The following is a 23,226-nucleotide window of genomic DNA, read 5'->3' as shown; positions in this document are numbered from 1 at the left end:
CTCGTGTACACTTGTGCCGTCCGTGTGTATATATGTATGTGTGTGCAAGTGTGTGTATGTGTGTGTGTATAACGCAGTCGCCGTCGCCGCCGGCAAAAATGCATAGCGCTGTTGCACCAGACGGTTCTCAACCGCTCGAGCTCTGTTTGACTTTAGGGCATCTTTTCTTCTGGAAATGCAAGGAAAACAAAAAACCCACACGCATTCCATCGCGCTCGCAAAACGCATGTATAATTTGATCTTGAAGGTGAGAGATCGATAATTCAAGTGCGCTTTAAATCCAACGGATTATTCAGCGTGAAATGTAACTCGATTACTAGTGTTTAGCTTCGGGGCCTTTCTTCCGGATGACGCGATTCTTCCAGAAAGAGATGGTTGGGAAAAATAATTTAATTAAATAATTGAATTAAAATAATTTAAAAATATTTTAAAATCGAAATATGATTAAATTTTGAAAATTAAAAATCGATAATTTAATTAAACGATAAAAATCCAGAAAATTATTTAAATCAAAGTCTAATTGTTAAATTCTCGGAAGAAGTGAATCGACGAGATATCGGGACGTCGTAAACTCCGGATGTGCATGAATCGTTGTGCATAATCGCGCCAAATAAGAAGAAGCACGTTTCGCGCGGAATTATTCTCGGGACAGAGATACGCGCGACGTTCAATGGATTCAGTTCAACGACGATAGAGATAATCGGCGAGTGAAGGATGGGCGTCGAGGAAGGAAGGAACGGGAGAGAAAGAGCGACGCGTTCGAGTAAACGACTCCTCAAGGTTTTCCTATCGTTTACCGATGACTATCGGGGCGCGTCGTTATCGGGGATAACGCGTCTTTCGATCTTTCCGGTTTGCCTCTCGCGCGATGTCGCGAAATATTTTCGAAATTTATCGGCGGCCCGTGCCCACGCGACGACAACAATCGAAGATGTTCCGAGTGCAAGGACCAGACGAGGCCGTGCTATTTCCAAATGTCATAGTAACTCGCGAAAAACAAGACGCTTCGAAATTCTATTTTCGCTTTACTTTATGGGCGAGGCTACAACAATGCACTTTTACGGTTGCATTCGCGAGGTATCTTAATTGTTTCGCAGATAAAAAAAAAACCGTTATATTTAGATTTTTTAATTCGTCTTGGTGTAGGTCATAAATGTATGTAAATTTAGATAATTACTCAAGATAAATGCGACATTGCAGTAATTATGAAATCAATAAAATTATTATTTGCGATTATTTATTTGAATAATAGCGCTATTAACTTTATCACTATCGAGCATTATATTATATTATGTTTGTCAATTTATTATAATCTCATTCCATCAATTAATAATATACATAAATATGTATATTTATGCAATGTTTCTCTCTCTCTCTTTCTCGAATTAATTCATTTTATTTTCGGTAACTATTAAAATAAATATCTTATCGAGAAAAAGCAAGTGTCGGTAACAATATTATCGCGAAATGTCGCAATGAAAAGCTTCACGTTTTTTTCAATTTTCTTATGACAATTTCTCCAGCCTAGACAATCGAATCTCCTCTTTAACGAGATTTTTTTATCGCCGAGGCCTCGACAGGAAAATTGAGATGAGCGATCGCTACATTTTGATACTCGCGTTGACGTCCATATCTCGCAGGTTTCCTGCCGCTGAAAATAGAATCCTTCGGGCATTTAAACGCGGCTTTCGGCAGCGAGGAGGAAGCGCGAGAGAGACGAAAATAATTTCCTCGCGCTTTCGACTTTCAATTTCGACCGGCGGTCCTTTTTTCCCCGCGGCGGCACCGACAAACGTTCGCCGAAATCGATGCCAAATAAACAGAATCAAACGTCAAAATGTTAAACTCCGGACGGAACAGCGGTCATGAAAACACAGATGTAGTGTCGCAACTGAATCAAATCTCCGGTTAAAGAGAGCGACCAATGTTATTCTACGTGAGATACAAGTACGCAAATGTTTTGCATTCGAATAGAAAATCAGAATTTTTTCCATCGCGTCTTGAAACTCCGCGAAGCAATTATCTTCAATTCCTGCGCTAATAGTGGAAAGATTCCTCGATCTAATTTATATGTAACAATAATTATATTTATATATCTATCGGAAAAATATATAATTATATTATTAATATATAAAATAAATATTACAAATATATAATTAATATATAAAATAAATATTACAAATATATAATTAATATATAAAATAAATATTAAAAATATAAAATTAATATGTAAGAATAAAAACATATAATTGGTGAAAAATTAAAAATATGAAAACAGCATTCTGGTGACACATTTTCGAAACGAGTAGATCGTCTGCATCGGAGGCTCCTCTTCCTCGACTCTATCGTCCATTCTCGACCCTCGAAATTCCTCTGACCGACGTGCTCGTCGCCTACGTATGATGAGCGTCACTTTCTTTATTCCTATTATGCTAGCTCACGCATGGGTCTCCGCGTGTCTGCACGCACATCATGGCTGTATGCACACGTGCATACACGTAACTCCGCTGCGCGAGGTTGCTGATGGAGGAAGGGAGGGTGGAGGGCCGGAGAAAGAGACAGAGAGAGAGAGAAACGCGACGCAGCTAGAGTATATCGTGCGGGTATAACGCCGAAGGCGCGTATCGGCGGTTCCAGCGAGGTATAGACGGTGACCTTGTCGCCGGCAATTCACCCCGTCTGACCCCCCTCTCCTTCTCCTCCCCTCCATCCCGGCGGCGCGGTACCCTCCTCTTCCTCCTTCTCCTCTTCTTCGTCGGCACCGCTCCTCTCCCCGTCGCGTCTTCCGACATCGCGCATTTCGCCTCGTGTTCTTCCCTTCTCCGTCCAACCGCTGGCTCCTCGGGGTAGCGTGGCGCGATCGCTCCCTACACCCTGCCCGACAACCTATACCTCCCCCCCCTCTCTCCCCCTGGGAGCGCGCGTAGACGGACACGTTCGATGTCCTTCGTCTTCGTCGCGCTTCTCGAGAAAGACGTAGCTGCATCCACCTCCAGCTTCTTCCACTCGCTCTCTTTGTCTTTCCCCTTCGTCTTCTCCCCCTACCCCTCGCATCTTCGTTTTCGCGCTTTACTCGTATATCGCGTGCAGACTCTTCTCGTTCTATCTTCCCTTGCCCTAGACTCGCCTCTGTTGTCCCTCCTTCTCTCTCTCCTCGTTTCTTTCCCTCGCTCGTGCTTGATGAAGTACGTCCGTCTCCGCCGAGTTCCTCGCTTCGCTCCGTTTATGACGAAGTTACTACTCCTGTCTCGCGCTTCTTCTTTGTGCATAAAGCATTACTAGATTTATCTTCTATTCTATCTCCCAATTACCTTCCGCTTTTTTTCTCTGAGTCAAACGATATAGCCAAATTTTCGTTTTCTTTTAATTGTTCTTGTATCATTCTTGTAGTACGTTTTTTCAAGTCATCTCCTAAATTTTCAGAAATGAAAGTTATGTTACAAAATTGAAAGATAATATCCACGTTTCGAAGAAATGGATTCAAGATGCTCTGATGCGGTAAAACTTTCAATCTTTCCTCTTTTTGTTCGCTGTAACGACCGCGTTTTGCTCGCACATGTTTGCGAAAACCTTCTCCATCATCATCGTTTCCTCTTGCATTAAAGTTAAAAATTTTCTCTTTTCACCAATGTGAGAGATGTAGAGGTACACTTCTCGTTCATCGTGAGGTGGAGGAAAGAAATAGAAGAAGGAAACGTATACATGTATAAGAGCGTATAAATTTTATCTTATGCTCACTCTTATATTTGTTCATATCTAGTTTTGGAAATGATGGAAAGATACTTTATGTTCCATAAATTGTCTCTGTATATTTGCGTGTATTTCTGCATGAATCGAGTAACAACAACAATAATTGATGATGATAATAATTTCTAAATTAATATAATAATCTTTTATTTTTGTGAAGAAATTTTTTATTAATTTACTTTTTTGTAGAAATAAATCTGTAAGGATTATCTCTAAATAAGTTTGTGACATCGACATAATAATGGACGATTAAATTTCCGTGAGAAAAAAAAGACGGAATTAAATTTGCGGTAACGATACGCTGTGCTCTTGGTCTTTCTTCTTCTTTCTCTCTTCCTCCAATACTCATTATCTACTACGTGCCTCTGTCGCACTTCCTGTTTCGCAAATTATACACTAATGTCCCACATATCCGTTCGCAGTCGGTCATATGTCTGCTAAACTGTAAAGTCGAGATCAATTCACGGTTATTACGTAGTAACGTAAAAAAAAAATAAGATACATATATATATTTTTTCCATTTTTTTTTTTACGTTACTACGTATAATATACACATACATACACATATTGCCAAACTTTTGTCGAGTAAACTACATGTAATAAATAAAATGAAATAAAATATAAAAAAATAAATATTTCAATATATATACAATTTAATTTATTAATATTACTTATATGATTTGAGAAATATTCTCACACACAAGAGAGCCAACATAGCGCGAAAATAACACCTGCCAAGAAAGTACCATAAATAATGTTGTAAATGATAAATGATCTTTCTTATAGAAAGTAAAACTTTTAAGAGTACCTTTGAAAAAGTCTTTTGAGGAGGAACTTTTGGATACCTCGTATCTCGTCCTGGACTATGTTTCTTCGTGATTTTTTTCATAATTAACTGATAACTTTTCTAACTGAATTAGTTTAACGTTTCTTTTTCATGTATTGAGCGCGCATCTTTTGCATAATACCATTCGATATAACCGCTCACCGAAGTTACGTCCTGTTCGAGAGCAGTCGAGAGACAATTACATAATCCCAAGGGGGAGGTACGGCTTGGAAAAAACAAAGGGAGCAATTTCCAGGATACGGAGCCGACCGGCAACCTCCCCGGCTCTCCCCGCACGAGTGTAAAGTACGGAGCCGAAAGTTGACAATTCCAAATGATTCATTTCCGTCGCACTCGGCAGGGAGCGACTCCCTCTCTCTCCATTTATCTCTCTCTCTCTCTCTCTCTCTCTCTTTCATCTAGAGCGCTCGGCTGCGAATTCGTGCGCGAATTTGCGCGCTTACCGTCCGTCTATAAATATAACGCGGCCCGCTGCGTGCACGCACGCACGCACGCGCGCGCGCGCACGTTGCATCGAGGCGTGCGCGACTGCATCACCGGTGCATACTGCACGCGACGTCGCGGGCAGCCTAGACCTAGACCCACTGAGCTAGCCTAGATCCGCGGGCATATGCGCCCGCGAGTGGGGTGGGGGCGGGGGAGAGACGGGACGGGAGGGCAGAAACCCCGGCGACGGTGAGGGGGGAGGGAGGGGAGAGAGCGGACCGAGCCGTTTCTAGTAGTATCGGAGAAAGTGAACGGGCGTGGCGGCGGCTTCGCACGCGAAACTCTTCCTGTCGTGCGCGATGCGCGCCTTCCTCCCTCCCCCCCCTCCCCCCCTGCCCCGTCGTTCGATTCGATTTCTATTATCTACTTGACGGGTTCCCGCGTCACCCTAATAATGAATAAATGATCTCCCTTCGGTTTCCCTGCGAAGCGAGCCGTTACGCGAAAAGGTATTACCGCTCCAACTTTGAGTCGATAAAAAGTATCGTTGACGAAAGTTGCGCCGTTTTCCATCTATATTTTCACTCGATTATTTATTCACGCGCATTGGCGAATTAGAAGAAATTGTAAAACTCTAAATATATAGATTGAGTGAACCTCGTTTCATTAATTTTTAATTTTTTCATAGCGTCTTCCTTCTTTATCACTTTTACGCGAAAATTAGCTTTGCTATTTAATATCCGTTAAACTAAAATATTTATTTTATTTTCTGTGCAAAATATTTCACGCGCGAGTTTAAATATTCGCAGGCGGAACCTTTCGACCGACAATACCTGATGCGCGCATGAAAATATTGGAAAAATAGCTTCAACTCTTTCAGGCATCGCGTACTACGCAAAACTTTTCCATCTTTATTTTCAGAGTTTTCCTCTTCGAATCGAGCCCCTCCATGAAAAAAAGATTGATGATTGCGCTCGAAGGGATTGAGCAAAAATTTTCGTGAAACTAAATTTACCTCCACGCGATGTATCGTTTAGCATACTCGTTTCTCTCGTCGACATCCATGTGTTACATCATCCATGAGTAACAAAGCGGGATGTACTCTTGCAGCACTCGATACCGCAACCTTTTATATTCGGAGCCACCGCATTATAAGCTCTCGACCCACATTTGTACATATATATGTACGCACTCTCTCTCTGTCTCTCTCCCTCTCCCCCCCTCTCTCTCTCTCGCGGTTTGCATAAACTCGCGTTACACCGCGCGAATCGGAATCCTGCTGCTCTTCGTTGCAACGAGACCTGCGCGACCTTGCGAGCCCGACATGTACGCTATATCGGATAAACGCGTTCCCTCCGGTGAACGCATCCCTTCCTCGTGACTTTCCATGCGAATCTGGTACATATTTCCGATATACAAAGTGCTTTGCAAAATAAGTTTCGAGGGTCTCTCGGGAAATACACAAAATATGAAAGACTAAAAATCCGATATCTAGTTTTCATACTCGACCAATTTATTCCGAAACGAAACTCGGGTTATTCATTAACAGTCGGTATTTCCAAAAAATATTGTAAAAAATCCATTAATCTAGACATAAACATTTAAAATATTTGAAAATAAAAATAATTTCTTTAGCCATATTTTTATATAAAATTATCTAAAGTATCGACAGCCTACTTTCATTATGGATATAATAATCCTGCAATTGTATTTGTAAATTTGGTATACATGTATCTCTTTTTGTCTTTCGAGAGGCTCCTTGATGGCGCGTGCGTTATCATGTTGTAAGAGGTAATAATATGCCATATATATACCACGCCTCACGATGACGGAAGGCTCTCTCTTATCGCGGCTTTCGCGGTGACAGAAGACGCGGAATGATTTTCACGTCGCCTCACTTCGCATCTCGCGTTACGTAACGGACGAGATAGGCGCGATTCGCGGTAGAATACAGGCGATATTGATTCTGGGCCATATGGCAGGGGATTGTTGACTTATTTACATTTTCATTGCAACCGTTATCTTATTATTATAGCGCCGCGTAGCGCTTGATAAGCGTCTACTCCGAGTGTCAACGGCGCTGACCCAAATCAGCTGACGCTGATCCGAGGCCGGGGAATATCATTTTAATCGGGACTTATGCTTTTGGCAAAATTACCAAAAGAGGTTATCTATCGCGATAAAAAGAGAGAGAGGAAATCGAGTTCTTGGCGGAATCGCGTACGCCTCGTTACTCGAGAGGATGCGAATAATGCTTATCGAATAATTTCTTTTTCTTTTTTTATTTTTTTTATTTTTGCGCAACGTATGTACTCGATACTCTCTCGCAGCACGTAATGATCCTGACCCTCTGTCGGCGGAATTATTTCCCTTCCGAGAGAGAGAACATTGACTCGCGGCTGGATTACTAATAGAAGCTAACGTAGCAACTCGTGTTTATCTCATGGTTGAGACTACTTCGATTGTGTCTTTAAAAATGACCACTTTCGACTCGATGTCAACATAATTGCTTCTCCTTCGAGCTAAATAATTAAGAAGCTGAATTTTATTTTGTAAAAAGTACAAGTTCAAGAAAGAATTGTCATAGAAATAAATAAACGATGCGATTTCGTTTTATTTGATCCAAAAAAGTCGCAAAGAATTAGACTCTTAGTTTAATAATAAGATTTATCAAGTTGATCGTCGTATATTTATTTACAAAAATTCATTTCCCGAGGATAATATTCCGAAAACAAGTTGTCTCGAAAGAGAGAGTCGCGAAAAATTTTGCCATTTTGATTTTCATGCATGAGTGTTCGATTCGCGCAGGTGTTGGTTCGCCCACGTACGAGAGATCTTCTCCCTCTTTGTAACCGAACACTCAGGTACCTTGACGTGACGCAGCGCATCAGTGGGCTCTTTCTTGTTCAAGCGATATAAATCCACACTTATCAGAAATTATGCGCAAAAATGGAAGAGACGCGTCTTTGCCGAATAATTTGCCTTCTCATTGGCCTGCAGAATTAACAGTCTCGTAAATACACTCGCGGACGCTCATCTCTCCATATTTCAAGGCCGTATTTCAGACAGACCGAATTCAGATATCTCCTTCTCTCTCTTTTTCTCACCGATTAATAGTCTCGCGTCTTCCTCTTTGACAGGAGGAGGGGGAGACGCGAGATGCCACCTCCGGCCTCTAAATTCGGTATCATCCGACCGTTAATAAACACCGTCGTATTCCGTACCGCGCGATCGCACCCGATCCTCCCTCTCGTTCTCCCGTTGCATTACCCCTCCTCCTCCTCCTCCTCCTCTGGCCTCGCAAGAAGTGCGAACGGCAGGAGTGCGCGCTATGGTCACTGACCTCGCACACATCGCGTTGTCTGCGACGACGGAAGAGAGCTTCGTGCATTCTTACCGTTCGCTCTCGCCGTCATCTTTCAATCTCTCTTTCTCTCCCTCCCCCCTGCGTCTGTCGAAAAGAAATAATGCGCGCGATCTATGCACAATGCAAGTGATAAGCTAACTCTCCGCAAGACGCAGCACTGCCCTAGTGAGACCTCTCTGAGATTAGATTACACGACAAGAGTCTATTATCTTTTGTACAATTGTCATTTTTAATTAATTAATATAAATAATTAATTTGATTAATTTAATTTTTTAATCATTTGATTATCAATTAGATCCATTTTCGCGCCTGGTAATTAATTCTCTTTCTGCGGAATTTTTTTCTTTTATTTTACGTCTTTGAATTTTTGTTAGCACGACTGCAACTGCCTCGTAACGCGCCTTAATTTGGGGGGACTCGCACCATCGAGTTCCGCAAAGTCGACTCACGCGTCACATTTCGCGAGGACACCGCCGAGGACACGCATCGTTCCTGCATAAGTCATTCGACAATGCCGACGCATTATTATGCCTACACCTGTCGCTCTTTCCACCCGTATCGTCGTTGCATCGTCGAGTCCTCCTCGCGTCTTCCAAAATAAGTGACATGACTTTAGGCAGCGTGCGACATGCAGTCGGCCATTGTGCATAACTGTATTTCGCGTGCCTTCTTATTCTCGTTGCTTATTATACGAGAGAAAATATAAAAAATATTTGGTTACTGATATAAAATAAAAGTCAATCTCTATAAATATCCAATAAGGCAATTTTAATCTCTATATTACATTTTTAAAATTCTAAAGTCTCCCCAAATCGCGCGTCCCTCCTCATCTGTCAAAGTTGCTCTCTCCTGCGACTCTCTTCCGCCTACACCTGTCGCTCTTTCCACTCGTATTGTCGTTTGCATCGTCGACTCCTCCTCGCGTCTTCCAAAATAAGTGACATGACTTTAGGTAGCATACGACATTGCATTGTGCGTAACTGTATTTCACGTGCCTTCTTATTCTCGTTGCTTATTATACGAGAGAAAATATCAAAAATACTTGGTTACTGATATAAAATAAAAGTCAATCTCTATAAATATCCAATAAGGCAATTTTAATCTCTATATTACATTTTCAAAATTCTAAAGTCTCCCCAAATCGCGTGTCCCTCCTCATCTGTCAAGATTGCTCTCTCCTGCGATTCTCTTCCGGTCGCGGCGCGGTTGATCTTGAGCGGTATCGAGACTTCCGGATACCGGGAGGGCGAGAGAGTTGTCTGGCGTGATAGGCGCGCGGCAGGAAACCGACAATAAGAATCCCATCGACCGATCGACGAACCCGCCGGGGAAACCTATTCCGCAAACGATGCACGCGCCGACGATGCGTTCCGGAGCGTTATAAATCGCGCGTAGATCTACGCATCTCGCAGACGCGAACGAAAATGCACGCCTTTTATCGACGTCCCCTAGACCTCGGATGGCATTTCGTAAACGTTCGTCCGCAAAAAACCTCGGCTCTGCCATTTAAATACGCGTCACGATCGTCTAACGAAATTATCTCTCTTCCCTTTCCAAAATTTTCTCCGAGAAAATATTGTCGCTTTATGGAGTTTATACGTAATTTAGGAACTTCCTGTACGCGTTCGTTGAATGAGTAATTCTGTCTGGTGTTTACAACTTGATATGGAGGAGCCCCCGCTTCTCATTTCGTCAGAATCATAAAAATAACCATTCTGGAGGCGTGAATAAAAATAAAAAAAAATAAAAATGACAAAGTTATTACGAAATAAGGAGAGCGACTTTGTGCCGCTAATAACCTTGGCATCCTTAAGTCTTTACGATATTTTACGATCGACGCGCGAAAGTTTTCAAACGAGACGAGAAGCGAAACAAGACTCGTACTCCAGAAATGATATACGCTCTTGTCGCCGATATTTTCAACTCGCTGACTCGCTTCTTTATCTGTCTCCGACAACAACGCTTCTTCTCGCGATTCTCGATGATGCAGATGTTTTAATTCTGCGATACAACCGTAGCCTTTTATCGAAACTCGCTCCTGATAAACGTCGGCAAATGTCGCAAAGGTCAAGATCATTATATTAAATTTGGCAGTGATGGTAGCGAGAAAATCTCAATCTCTTCGATGAGGAATAATCGAGTATCGATACTACCAATATTCCGACAATTATTTCTCGGAAATTTCGATCGTGTTTGCTCTCAGAAATGAATTATAAAGATCGATAATGCTTGGGGGAATAAGGAAAAAAAAACAGAAAAAAATATATACATATAATACTTGGTGGATAGTCTTGATACTTTTCCGGATGATGGATAGCTCGTTAGCGGAATTACTGGAATTGACATTTCCTTGGGATTTCGTCATCGCCACCGCGATAGCGCGTCTTTCCTAACGTTAACGTCATCTCTCGCGTCAAGCGGAACGTCTTTACTGCTCGTCGTGGAATCGACGCGGTCGGCGGATTCGCACGAAACCCACACGCGTTTCGCCAACATTTTATAGGCAGTCAAAGTGGTGGTCGCGCGAAAAAAGATGCCCGGAACGTAAATCTTTTCTCTTTCTCTCTTTGTTTTTTTTCGCTCTCTCTCTCTCTCTCTCTCTCTCTCTCTTCCGATCGCTTGTCTTTCGCATGACCGACACTTCGTGGAAAACAGAAACCGCGAGAGAAGTATACGCGTACCACCCACGCCTTCGTCGACAAGGAAAAGAGCGTTGCTCATCGCGATGCGAACCTAATTCGAGATACAAAGTTCCGTTTCCCGACTTGGAACTTCCGTCTCGAAACGCATTTACGTAACGATCAAAAGAGAACTTTCCTTTTCGACGAGAAACATTCGGTAAATTGCCTCAAGGCGTGAAACGACGAAATATTAATGAGATTATTTTTTGAATCTAGGTGATATCGATATGATCTAGATGGATCTCAAAAGTGATATTAATAAAAAATATGTAATGAAAAATATTGAGAATATGCTCGAAAATTTTCGCGAATGCGAAAAGAAATTTAAGAATAAAGTTTTAGATCTTTTTAAATATAATCTCTTTATTTTATTTTTTCTTGGAAACAAAAAATAATTATGATAATAAATTAGTAGATGGACGGACGCAAATATAAAAATTTCGCGCATCTTAAAAATTAATAACGTGCTAATCGCTAGACGGAAGTTGCAAATCTAGAGACTGCGAAGAACAGAGGCGTGTTTTACACGATACATCGCCGAGTTTAGAGTTAAAGCGGAGTCTTTCCTCAGCTATCAATCTCCCTGCATCCTTCTCAGCCGCTCCTTATCCTTTTCCGAATGCCGAGAGAGAGAGAGAGAGAGAAACGACAGAGAGGAGAGGAGAGGAGAAGGAGAAGTAAAACGGAGGTAGAAGGAGCAACGACGATGGTGCACGTGCACGTGCATGCGGAGAACTCGCAATTTGAACGGGTTTCGGGGTTAAAGATAGTAGCCCGAGGCAGTAGGGTAACATAATAGGCAGGGACTTGGTCTAACGAGAGGAAAGAGAGAAAGAGTCTGAGGAGGATGGAGGACGAGAGGGCACGTCACGATGTCGAGACATCGAGTAGGGAGATGCTGAAGGAAGTGCAAGGATAGGAAGGCGAGAAAAGAAGCGAGAAAGGGAGAGAGAGAGAGAGAGAGAGAGAAGGATGGAAGACCGAGAGACACGGAGATCGGCGGGATAGAGAGCGAAAGGGAAGTTGGGACGCGGAAAGCGAAGAGAAGAGGGAACGGAGGGACGAGCGAGACTCGGATACGTATGCGAACGTGCATGTGTGCAATGCGGTGCATCGGACTAGCCGGTCGCGAATGGAGGCGGAGGAGGAGAGAGAAGGAGGAGAAGGATAGAGCGGTTAAGTTAGTCTGTCGGTCAGTGACTGCCTGACTTTCCCGGCGCAGCTGAAGGTCAACTCTCCCCTTCCCTCGATCTCATCCTCTTCCTCCTCTGCTGCCTCTTCTTCTTCTTCTTCTTCCTCCTACCCGTTCCATTGCTCGTCGACGACCACCACCACCAACAACCACCACTACCACCGCCGCTATCGGCGTCGCTCCGCTATCACCGACACTGCCCGGCCCATCTTCACCCTGCCCTTCCGCCATCCCCTTCCTCCCCCATCCCGTTCTCCTCTCCTCTTCCTCTTGTCTCTCTTCCGTGCGCCAACACGCCGAGCTATGTCGGAACCATAATCCACGATCGCGCTTTGTTTATGCCGGACAAGCACTTTCGGTGGCCCCTATATTCCGATGCTGCATCCCTCGTCTCTCTCTCCCCCCCCTTCCCCCTTCCTCGTCCGTTCCGCGCGCATCTCCCTTTCTCCCTCACGAACGGGGCGCTCTCCCCTCCTCTCCCTTGGACTACGTGTAACTCGTGCACTTAGATGCACGCGGAATTCCGCCTCTCGAAATCCTGGTACGTGAGAACTCGCGTCACGCGCGAGAGTAACTCGCCGAGATCGAAAGAGCCGGAGGGACCAATTTCTTCACCGATAGAATTCTTTTTAGATAGAAAATTAACTCCTTGATTTTTTCTTGAAGGGTCTATGAAAGTTGTATCCGTTGCTTAGAAAAACGGATAAATATTTCACATTATTTTTACACTCGAATAAAGTAATTATTATTTAATAAATATTTTGTAATTATTATTTAATAATATTAATAATTTCATAATATTAATATTAATAATTTTATAATTATATATAATAAGATCGCGATAGGGCAAATTGAAATTATATATACTTTGCGCGAAGCTACTTGTCGGAGTTGCGAACGAAAGATGCAAAAAGATGTTTGTATTTTAAAAGATATATGATTATTAACCGCTTTAATTGGTCTATTAATGTAACAGGATTGGCGCTATAATATGCGATAATTTCTCGAGTTGACTCCTGCGCGAGTAGGTTGACAGTGCACTTAATTATTCCACGACGCAACGATACACGTCTACAAATGCTTCAATTTATTCAGGCTCTACCGAATAATATATGACACATGATACTCATGTTAAATGCCAGTGCCGTTATCGACAATTAAACATTAAATGATTGAAATTCGTTGGACGATATAAAAAATAATTAGTACACAGGGCAGAGATCCCAGAATTCTCGAGATTGTTAATATTTCAAGTTCGCCGGTATACATATATATTCCCAGAAGATAAACATCAAAACTGCCGCGTCCAGACTTCAGCGAGGTTTTCAGGGAAGAGGCTGCAAACTGTGGGAAAGAAAGAGAGGCGAGACATCATTACCGAAAATATTCAAATATCGATGCTCCGATAGCGCTAGCTTAGACAAGGCGAGCCGAGCCGAGCCAAGCCGCAGGCCGTCGAAAACGAAGGCGAAGGAAGATCTCTCTCGCGCGCGCGACTTCCTAGCCAATTATCCGGGACCGTCACTACGTGAGAATGCGCTCTAGGTCTCGCTCTTTCTTTCTCGTTCCTCCCCGTCTCTCCCTCTTTCTCCTTCCGCAGCATCTCTCTTCTACCGCGAGCTCGCTTTTAGCGCAACCGCTTTTTTTACCGCTCGTTCCGTCGAATCGTACGTCCCTGGATATCCCCACCGTTGGTCGAGCCGCCTCCCGCTGCTCTTCTCGGCTCATCGCGCTTTTTTTTCCCCTCTTTTTCTCTCTCTCTCCTCATCTACCCCGTCCTATACCCTTCTCGCTATACTTGTACTTCCGGCCCGCGCGCGAGAGAGAAGGAGCGAGCGGCCAGCGCGAAATCCTCCGCAAAATAAACGAGCCTCGCGTCGCGTCGCCTCGCGTCGCAGCCGCAACGCGCCTACCCTTCCGTGTATTTTTAACTATCGACTCGCACCGAGTCCCTCGACTAAACTTCCTGCCGACGTTGTCAGGAAGGAACGCGGCGCGACGAGGAAATGCGACTCTCTCGAGTCGCGCGCTTCCCTTTTATCCATCTTCGCGTTGGCCTCTCTCCCCCTCGAGACGCGGACTCTTGCGAAATACTCGTTAAATATAGAAATTAATAACGCGTCCCACTCTAATTATTGCGGGAGCGATCGAGTGCAATTTTCATGAGCGCAAAGTTGGACGCGAAATAGCGATCGCTCTTTATACATATGTATGCTTCGGAATTACTAATCAGATGTGTAAGTTTATTAAAGTCAAATTTAATCGCTTTCGTATGATGGAAACTTTTCTACTTAGACAGCACGCTCGATAATTATGCGGAAAGTGTTCGGATTAATAAACTTACAGATATCTTACGAGGGTATTTTAGTTCTAAAAGATTATGTACGCATAAATTCATTCTCTTGTAATTTTTCTAAAATACATTAATTTATAATTAACATATAAAAAAGATTTTTTATTTTTGCTTCGCGATAGAAATCGATCTTCTCCGAGAACTTATTTGAAACACTCGGTAATTAAGTTTCGTCTTAAATCTCTAATCTCTTTCCTTCGTCCTCCACCTTGTTTTCGAGCAGAGGAATGCCGCTTAAGTAGAAGATTAATACGGCCTCGAGGACGCATTAGACTGCCGTTTCATTGTTGCGGAACATCGCAACAATGTCGAGCGAAACTTGAATTTAAATTCGACCAATGATCGCCTTAAGTCGACCTCAGACTTCGCTTTGTAGTGCAATCGATGTGGTAACGGTGGTGATCAAATTCTGCGCCATCATTCATGGGGAGAAAGGGAGCGGCGAATAATAACGAGACCGATGTCTCTTTAAATTCTTCGCTTTTTTCGTCTCCGAATATTTTAGACTCTGAACAACAACCGGACCTTTACTCCACATGGTGGCGAGAGAAAACAGCAATGAATTTAACCGTGACGTTTTACATTACAAAATCTACATTTTTTAATTCGTGGATAAATGTCGCACACAAAAAAAATAAGTGTCAAATCAAAACTTATATACTTAAACTAACGCGTTCGTTGTTTCGTATATACGCAACAATTTATAATCTTCTTAGAATTTAATAATTTTAAATTTCAACAATATTATAATCTTATTTTAATATTGTAATTGTCACCTCAAGAATATATAATTATTTGATTCTACTTTAAGAAAATTACAATCTTTGATTTAAAAATGTCATTTCCTATGTAACATTGTTTCTTTTCCATTCAAGAAAATTAAATCTTAAATCACAAGAATATATTTTTCTTGATTGAACTATATAAAATGGCTTCATTCAAGTAAGCAATTATATTTTTCTTTAATTAACGCAATATAATCTCATTTCAAGATTTCCATGTTAAAACTAAATATATTTTCAAAACAAGAATGTCCTTTTTTTCTGTAATGTGTGTGGTGTATCATCGTTTCTTTAATTTTCAAACTTCAAATTATTGATATCGAAATTTTTCATTTTATCCCTCTTACTTCCTCAATCTTGGGACCTCTAAATCCTATATTTTGTCACTCGCCCTTTTCGATTGTCAATCTCTTAGATCTCCAGGAACCTCTACGCATTCGTCTTTTGCGAGAGCTCAAGTCCTCGCCTTCGAATTTGATCGCGCGCTTAAATCGCAGATAGATGCATCGCGCACGCCTGTCTCTCGAGTTACGCGCGGCTCTTGAATCGATCCTAGAGAGGCCACCTAGACTTCTAGGAATCTCTCTATCCGGTCTTCGCGCGCACCAGACTCATCGGCTGGCGATGCGTCGTCTCTAGCGGTGCTTTCCTCGCGCTATACAACGCTCGTGGTATAGGTCAGTGAAGTAGGAGCGGTTCCCCCACCCCGCGGCGACTCCTAGACAACGGGTCTACGATTGACTCATCTAGCCAGTCATACCGCGCGTAAACACGATCCGCTCCAGCTGTTCTCGCACTCTCGGGCCTCTACCGCCTTCCTCTCTCGTTCCCTCTCTCTCTCTCTCTCCCTGTTTTCGTTCCTCTCGCGCGCTCCACCGTTTCGTGAATACACTTCTCGAGAACAACGGGGTGCGTTCTTCATATATTTTTGGAGTCACCTCGAAATCTTCTGGCTATCCTCTCCTCTTTCGTCGTCTCCTCTTTCGTCTTTTTCTCCCTCTCCCTCTTCTCTTCTTCTTGAAATTTTTGCTCGGTTTTTCCTGTACTATTTATACCGCGGCTCTCGATTATTGAAATCTTTTCTGTCTCTCTTCCTTTCCGCGTGTTATGTTATATCCATATATTACGAATTAGAGAGAGATACCTTGGGGAATTTATGTGTACTGCGTCTGAAAGAGAAATCGAATAAATATCTCTTTGTTGTATATCGTCGTAAAATATTGTCGCTTTTAATACATTCCCTGCTTTATACAACTAATCTGCTATTACTTTCTATATCGTATAAAGTTTGATTTCATTGTTTCCAGAAACTTTTTTTTATTTATAACACGAATACACTTATTTTATATCTATCCATTTCGTGTAATTCTCAGGTATTTTTCAGAGTATTTTATACCATACAAAATATCGCATCGAGCCATTATTTCGTACATGTGATCGCTTGTATATATTTTTCCGCTGCATCTTTCGGGGAAGATATCGCTTCACAGAACGCTAAATATTTTTCCATCTCTCTTTCTCTCTCTCTCGTCTCATCGCTTCAAACCAGAAAACCTCGAATAGAGCCCCAAGAATCGTTCAACCGCGCGGGGTCTCTCCACGGAACTGCAACGCACAACGCGAGATGCAGGCGCGCGGAGAAAGAGGACGGGAGCAAAAGAGAGAGAGAGAGAGAGAGAGAGAGAGCCGACACGACGACAGGGGAAGGGTGACCGCGGGGCAAGGGGGGAGGGAGGGTGCGCGAGGGGGCCGGAGAACGAGTTCCGATTTTAGCGCAGTCGCGGCGGCCTCAGAACGAGCGGCGCTATTATGCACTAGTAGCTTGATGGCGTCACCCGTGCAACCTTGGCTCGGGTCAGTCCTCTATCATACTGCAGGCAGAGTTCCCCCGATTCCCTCCCCCCCCGGCCCCGGCCGCTCCCCCTCCCCCTCTCTCTCCTCCGTCTCGTTCTCCCGTGCTTCGCTCGACTCCGCTTAACCCTCTCTCTCTCTCTCTCTCTCTCTTGCTCGTCGTCTCTTTATCTCGGCCCGTCTCCTCTTCCTCTCGGGCCAGTGGCGTAAGGGAAACGTTTCTCCTGCCTCGCCAGCAGCCTCGAAACTTTTGCTCTCTTGCAGCATAATATAGTACGTCAAATGTGAGGGAATTTTTTTTTTTTTCTTACGAGAGAGAGAATCACGCGAGACGAGGCACTGGTATGCCTCGCGTCTCATCCAACGATATAAAGAATGCGAGATTTTATCCCTCGGCGGCTTTAAAACTTTCCTTTTTCGCGGCGCACAATGCGGCACAATGTTGTTTATATATGTATTTTATTTAGGAAGAAAAGGATTCTCATTTGACATACGTGCATGCATATATTATATATAAATATAAAAAAATATATTTTTTTTTATATTTATATTTGCATGCGTGTATGTATTTTATTTAGGAAGAAAAGGATTCTCATTTGACATACATGCATGCATATATTATATTGTATATAAATATAAAAAAATATATATTTTTTTTATGTTTATATTTACATGCGTGTATATTAAATGTCGAGAATTCTTTTTTCCTATAAAAGCCACACACACGCGGTATCTGCGCACTCAGGTGACGTAAAAGATGCGAGATTTATTCAGAGAAACTTATCTTTTCGAAACTTTCGCTCTCGGCCATAATCTGCGATATCTTTTCGTGAATTGTTTGCTCTATAAAATCCACAGCCTTCGCGCAATAAAGTCAATCGTTTTCCGTATCGTAAGAAATATTATATTTATAGCAAAGTAGCTTACAAACCAGTTTTTATTTGTTTACAATAAACGTTTAGTCGTTCTCGATGCACTGTGTATAATGTAAAGAAAATTCATCAAAACTTTCGTCATTTCTCGTTTAATGCCCCTTCTCTTTTTTAAATGTTCAAAATGTTTAATATATGAAATTCAGAAATCTTTTTTCACGCTAATCTCTCGAAATATTAGATTAATATTTTCAAGGAAAGTCATATTTCCAATACATACAACAATAATTTCCCTCACGATCGCCGTCGAAATATACACAAGTAGATTCAAGTAATAAAACTATCTAGCATAATTTTTGTACATAAGAGGCGCTTTTATTAATTAATTATTTATTTATTTATTTCTATTTATTAAATTTTCAAAAGAATAAATTACTGAAGGCTGATTGTTCTTTGGAGGAGACAAAGAGACAAATTGCGCTTCGGAGCGAGACTCGCGAAAGCTCCTCGGAGAGGAACATCCGACGCCGTTGTCCCTACGCCCATGAGAGAACGCACGGCCCTATGCTCGCGGCATAAACTCAGATCGTGTGCACTCGCACTGTGTCTGTATACGATCGTAGCGATCGACGTTACGCGCCGATCTACTCCCCATCGAGCCGCACATGTCGCGAACAACAACGCGAATTTTCAGCGTCTCGGCAACGCTCGTCGTAAAGAGAATCTCCTTCAACTTTTAAGGGGAGGGAGAGACGGGGGGATGAATGATTTAGAGTTGGAGCAAACGCGGGAAACAGGTTGGCGATATCCAAAGCCGGGCTTGTGGATCAAATGGGTGACGTTGAAACGACGGAGGTATCGACGATTTCCCTCTTTCGCTTCGTCAACGACGAAGCTATTAATACTTGATTGCACGCTTCATTCAACTGCGACGTATCGTACTTAAGCCGCGCGACGTGAAAATCTAACTCGATAAACGCCGACTCCGACCATGCGCCGCGAATCGAGATAATAGCGCTACTTTGCGGCGAGAATTTATTCGATATACGATTCAAGCGTGTCTCTCCAAGGGTTCCTCCTCGCAGAGTAGACTTGTCTTATGGGATGCTGAAGTCATCTCTCAATGTTGCAAAGAATATTGATTCTTTCGTATAAATGAACGCGATAAAGCATAGGTTCCATCCCATACAGCACAGAATATTGCAGCAATATTATTAATATTGTTGTAACATTGCAATATTGCCGCAATATTACTGCAATGTTCTGTGCTGTATGGGATATGTTACAGATGCCGCGAGATGTAATTAAATGCTTACAAGATATCAAGTAGTTTAATTATGCCAAGCTCGTAATTAAGCATCTATGCGAAAGATTAATCGTTGTAAATTATGTAGATAAAACTTAGATAGTATAAATAACAGTAGAGATTTTTTCTGACCGCAGATCTTTTTTCTTTTCCAGTGTCCGAGAGCTACAACAACTATGTGAACTCCATGTATGGCGGAGGCGGCCAATTCGCGACCCCCTGCACCCCGAGCCCGCCGCGGGGACCCGGCGGCGTGCCCACCAGCGTGATCCAAGCGGCCACCAGCTCGGTCTCGGACGACCTCTATCTTCTCGAGCTGGGCTTCCCGCCGCGCTCGAAGAAAAGTAAACTGAAGAAGCCGCGTCAAGGTGAGGGCGGCGGCGCCGCGGTGAAGCGGAAATCGCGCGAGGGCTCGACCACGTATCTGTGGGAGTTCCTCCTCAAGCTACTGCAGGACCGGGAATACTGCCCGCGCTACATCAAGTGGACGAATCGCGAGCGGGGCGTCTTCAAGCTGGTCGACAGCAAAGCGGTCTCGCGTCTCTGGGGCCTGCACAAGAACAAACCAGACATGAATTACGAGACGATGGGGAGGGCTCTGCGCTATTACTATCAGCGTGGTATTCTCGCAAAGGTGGACGGCCAGCGGTTGGTCTATCAGTTCGTCGAGGTGCCGAAGGACATCGTCGAGATCGATTGTACAGGCGCATGAAACAGGGAGCCGGCCCGTCCCGCGAAGGACGAGGAAAAGGAGCTGCTGCTGCGGCGGCAACGCGGCGTCTTGACGCGGACTCGACGTCGACCGTCGTTACCGTCATCGCTGCTGATATTGCGGCGTCGCGGGCCCGTCGTGGGATTTCATCCACGCGAAAAAACGCCGTCCAGCGATTCTTCCCGCCGAGACGCGCCGATCTGGCACACCCCTCAGACGTTGTAAAATGCATTTTTCCCTCTCCCTCACTTCATATACTTTTCTCTCTCTCTCTCCCTCTCTTTCTTCTTCTCTTCTTCTGTCTCCCCCACCTTGCTTCTCTATTTTTCTCTCTACACGTGTCCTTCTTTCTATACTTCTCTCTTTCCCTCTGGCTTTGTTTGTTCCTTGTATTATACCTATGTAAATGTATATTAAGGCGCCGGATGACGCGACGTCGTCGGAGGTGGTCCCGACCCAGTACCTCGTCCTCCTCCTGCGGTCCGTTTCTCTCCCGTGTGTCCGAATATCGCGTAGGATCGGGACGGGATCGGCATCGTGTGATTGGCGGCGCCCAAATCGTTGAAATTTGTACAAAATTTAGTTTTTAACGCGTCGAGAAGAGGAAACTAAAGATTTTATCTCGGGATGTACCTTTTTTTGTGGAAGGACGCCGTGGACAAATTACTTAAGCGTGAAACATCGGAAAAAAGGAAAATTGTACATTCGAAAAATATATATAAATTATTTATTGTATATTAGACGTTTATATATGTGTGTTACCTAAGGAATTTGTTATGCGCGTTATATCCATGTAAATGGTAAACGTACGAAAACGGAGGAAAGTTTAGAAAAACAAAAAACAAAAATGTAACGAAATGAGGGCTGTGAATGGATTATGGTAGCGAGAGGAGAGGAAAAGAGACGAGAAACGAGCACGGCGAAAGAATGAGAGACAGCGTCTCTCGATAGTTTCACGGAGCGAGCTCAGGGAGGGGTACACATTATATTTTTTTAAGTATAAGCGGAAGGGATTGGCCCTTTCGATTCGTGAGCCGAGGGGTTCAACAACGCAAGGTGCTGGCTAATATACATACATACACACATACACACACACCGAGGTCCAAGAATATTTAGCAAACCTAGTGTTACTGATTCGTATAAAGATTATCGAGACAGACATTATATTATATCTCTGTGTATATAGATATAAAGAATTTACCTTTAGTAAGAAAAATTATATATTATATTGAATATATTATATATATTATATAAATATATATATTATATGTTATGTAGTAAAAATGGAGCAAAGTTAAATGTATCTCTATGAGATTTGTCGTCACACCCGGCGACACGCGTAGGGAGCTTAACCGTCTCGTGCGCCCGCGACGTCTCTCCCTCGAAATCGTTCTACTCTTTACCGTTTCCCCCGGTGTTGGATCGGGGATGAATTTTATACATTTAAGAACGCGTTTGCCGATCGCGTTCGGCCCCCTCTTTTTAGTCGCAGTCATCGCAACGCACACATACATTGCTCTGGTCTCGCATGCTCAGACTGATCGGAGACGTCGCACGTACAACAGAGAGGAAGCCCACCCGGGGCGCGTAATAATAAAGCGCGTAACCCTAGAGTAAAATTTAACTTATTGGCGCCCCGGGACGCGTGACGCGCGCGAATGCGAGTGTATCCTACGTAGCCCTAAGTTTTTGTACATAAAGAGGAATCGTCGCAAAGAGATATATATGTTTAAGGGAGAAAGAATGTTGCCGGTTATCCTCGCGAGAATTATCCGCGAGAGAAAGAATACGACGAGGAAGGTGAAAGGAAAGGAAACGAAGAGTTGTACAGATCACGCGCGATGGTAAAACGTAACGCGTGTCACAGGCCGATTTTGCATTACAGCCTCGGGATATTTCGATGAAACGAAAAAAAGATATACAGTACATATTTGAACAGTGATCCAGTGCTGCCAATAATGCCTGTAAACGGTCCCTTCGGCATTTATCGCTCGAGTCGGAGTCTTTTCGAGTCGAGTGCGCGGTGCTAGTTAAATCGATCAACGTTTCGGGGGACACCAGACATACCGATGATACAAAGCAAATTGCCTTCTCGTATTAACAAAGACGTGTTGCCTTCTAACAAAAAAAAAAGATGCATATAAAAGTTCTAGCGATTTGTATCGTAAACCGTCACTTTGTCCAGGTACTTAAAACTCTTTACATACCTAGCATCGTTTTATGAAGAATTAAATTTTGTAATTTTATCAGAGTTCTTTGGAGTACGTGGCGCGACTTTTATCGTACTTTGAATACAATGTATTGGCGGGAAATAGTAATAACATTAATAATATTATTAATATAATAATAATGATAAAAGAACAAGATATATCAGAGAGTACAATAGACAAAAAAAGTACCTATAGTATACCACTTCTATACATGATACAGACACTTATAAACAATGAATGGACACTATACAACAGAAATCCTATTTTTAGGTAAATTAAATTTATATATATACATAACGATCCACACACTACACACTCTTTACGAGATATTTTAACAAATAAGACTTTATTGTAATAGAGATAAATACATAATTATTTACCTGTAAAATACGAAAACACGATGGATTGACTGTAAGGAACTCTAATGTAACGTTCTGTGATTCGTTGTTTGTAGGTGAAATTTAATAAAAAAGATTATTGTATCATAATATATATATATACATATATATATACATATATTCGTGTGATTTTTTAATTTCCTATTCCAGAAAATTTTTCTAATTTTAATCGATTAAATTTTTTATTTCTTTGCATAAGCAATTTTAGTAACATTAGTGTAACTATATTTTGTAGAATTATAAATAAAATGTTTTTTTACTTGGATATTAATATGCATAATATTTCAGAAATATAGCAAGTACATTATATAAAAACAAACTTTTATTACCATTAATTAAATCTTCAAATGCTTATGATATGCGCATTAAAACTTTTCGATTTTACTTACATGAAAGTGCAATGGAGTATCGAGCACTCATTGTGAGATTGTTTGTTCCATCCTATTATCAAATATATCTAACGCATGTTCTACAGTAAGGAA

General features: G+C 42.5%; 1 protein-coding gene across 7 annotated transcripts in view; it reads left to right on the top strand.

The window, feature by feature from the left end:
- Positions 1–22,834, top strand: part of Eip74ef (Ecdysone-induced protein E74) — a 178,843-nt gene extending 156,009 nt beyond the window's left edge. For all 7 annotated transcript variants that reach the window (XM_083082318.1, XM_083082316.1, XM_083082315.1 and 4 more), the window contains one exon: positions 19,580–22,834. In XM_083082318.1, coding sequence (XP_082938444.1) covers positions 19,580–20,136 — 557 coding nt within the window. In that variant the 3' untranslated portion in view covers positions 20,137–22,834. The remainder of the gene's footprint in view (positions 1–19,579) is intronic.
- The last annotated feature ends 392 nt before the right edge of the window (positions 22,835–23,226 follow it).

This window comes from Camponotus vicinus, unplaced genomic scaffold (genome assembly GCF_025532165.1).
Source record: "Camponotus vicinus isolate PSW18456_S1 unplaced genomic scaffold, iyCamVici1.0 SCAF_11, whole genome shotgun sequence".
Classification (NCBI taxonomy): Eukaryota; Metazoa; Arthropoda; class Insecta; order Hymenoptera; family Formicidae; genus Camponotus; species Camponotus vicinus.
Note: the sequence above shows the minus strand (reverse complement) of the source record. Positions and strands in the feature narration are given on the sequence as shown.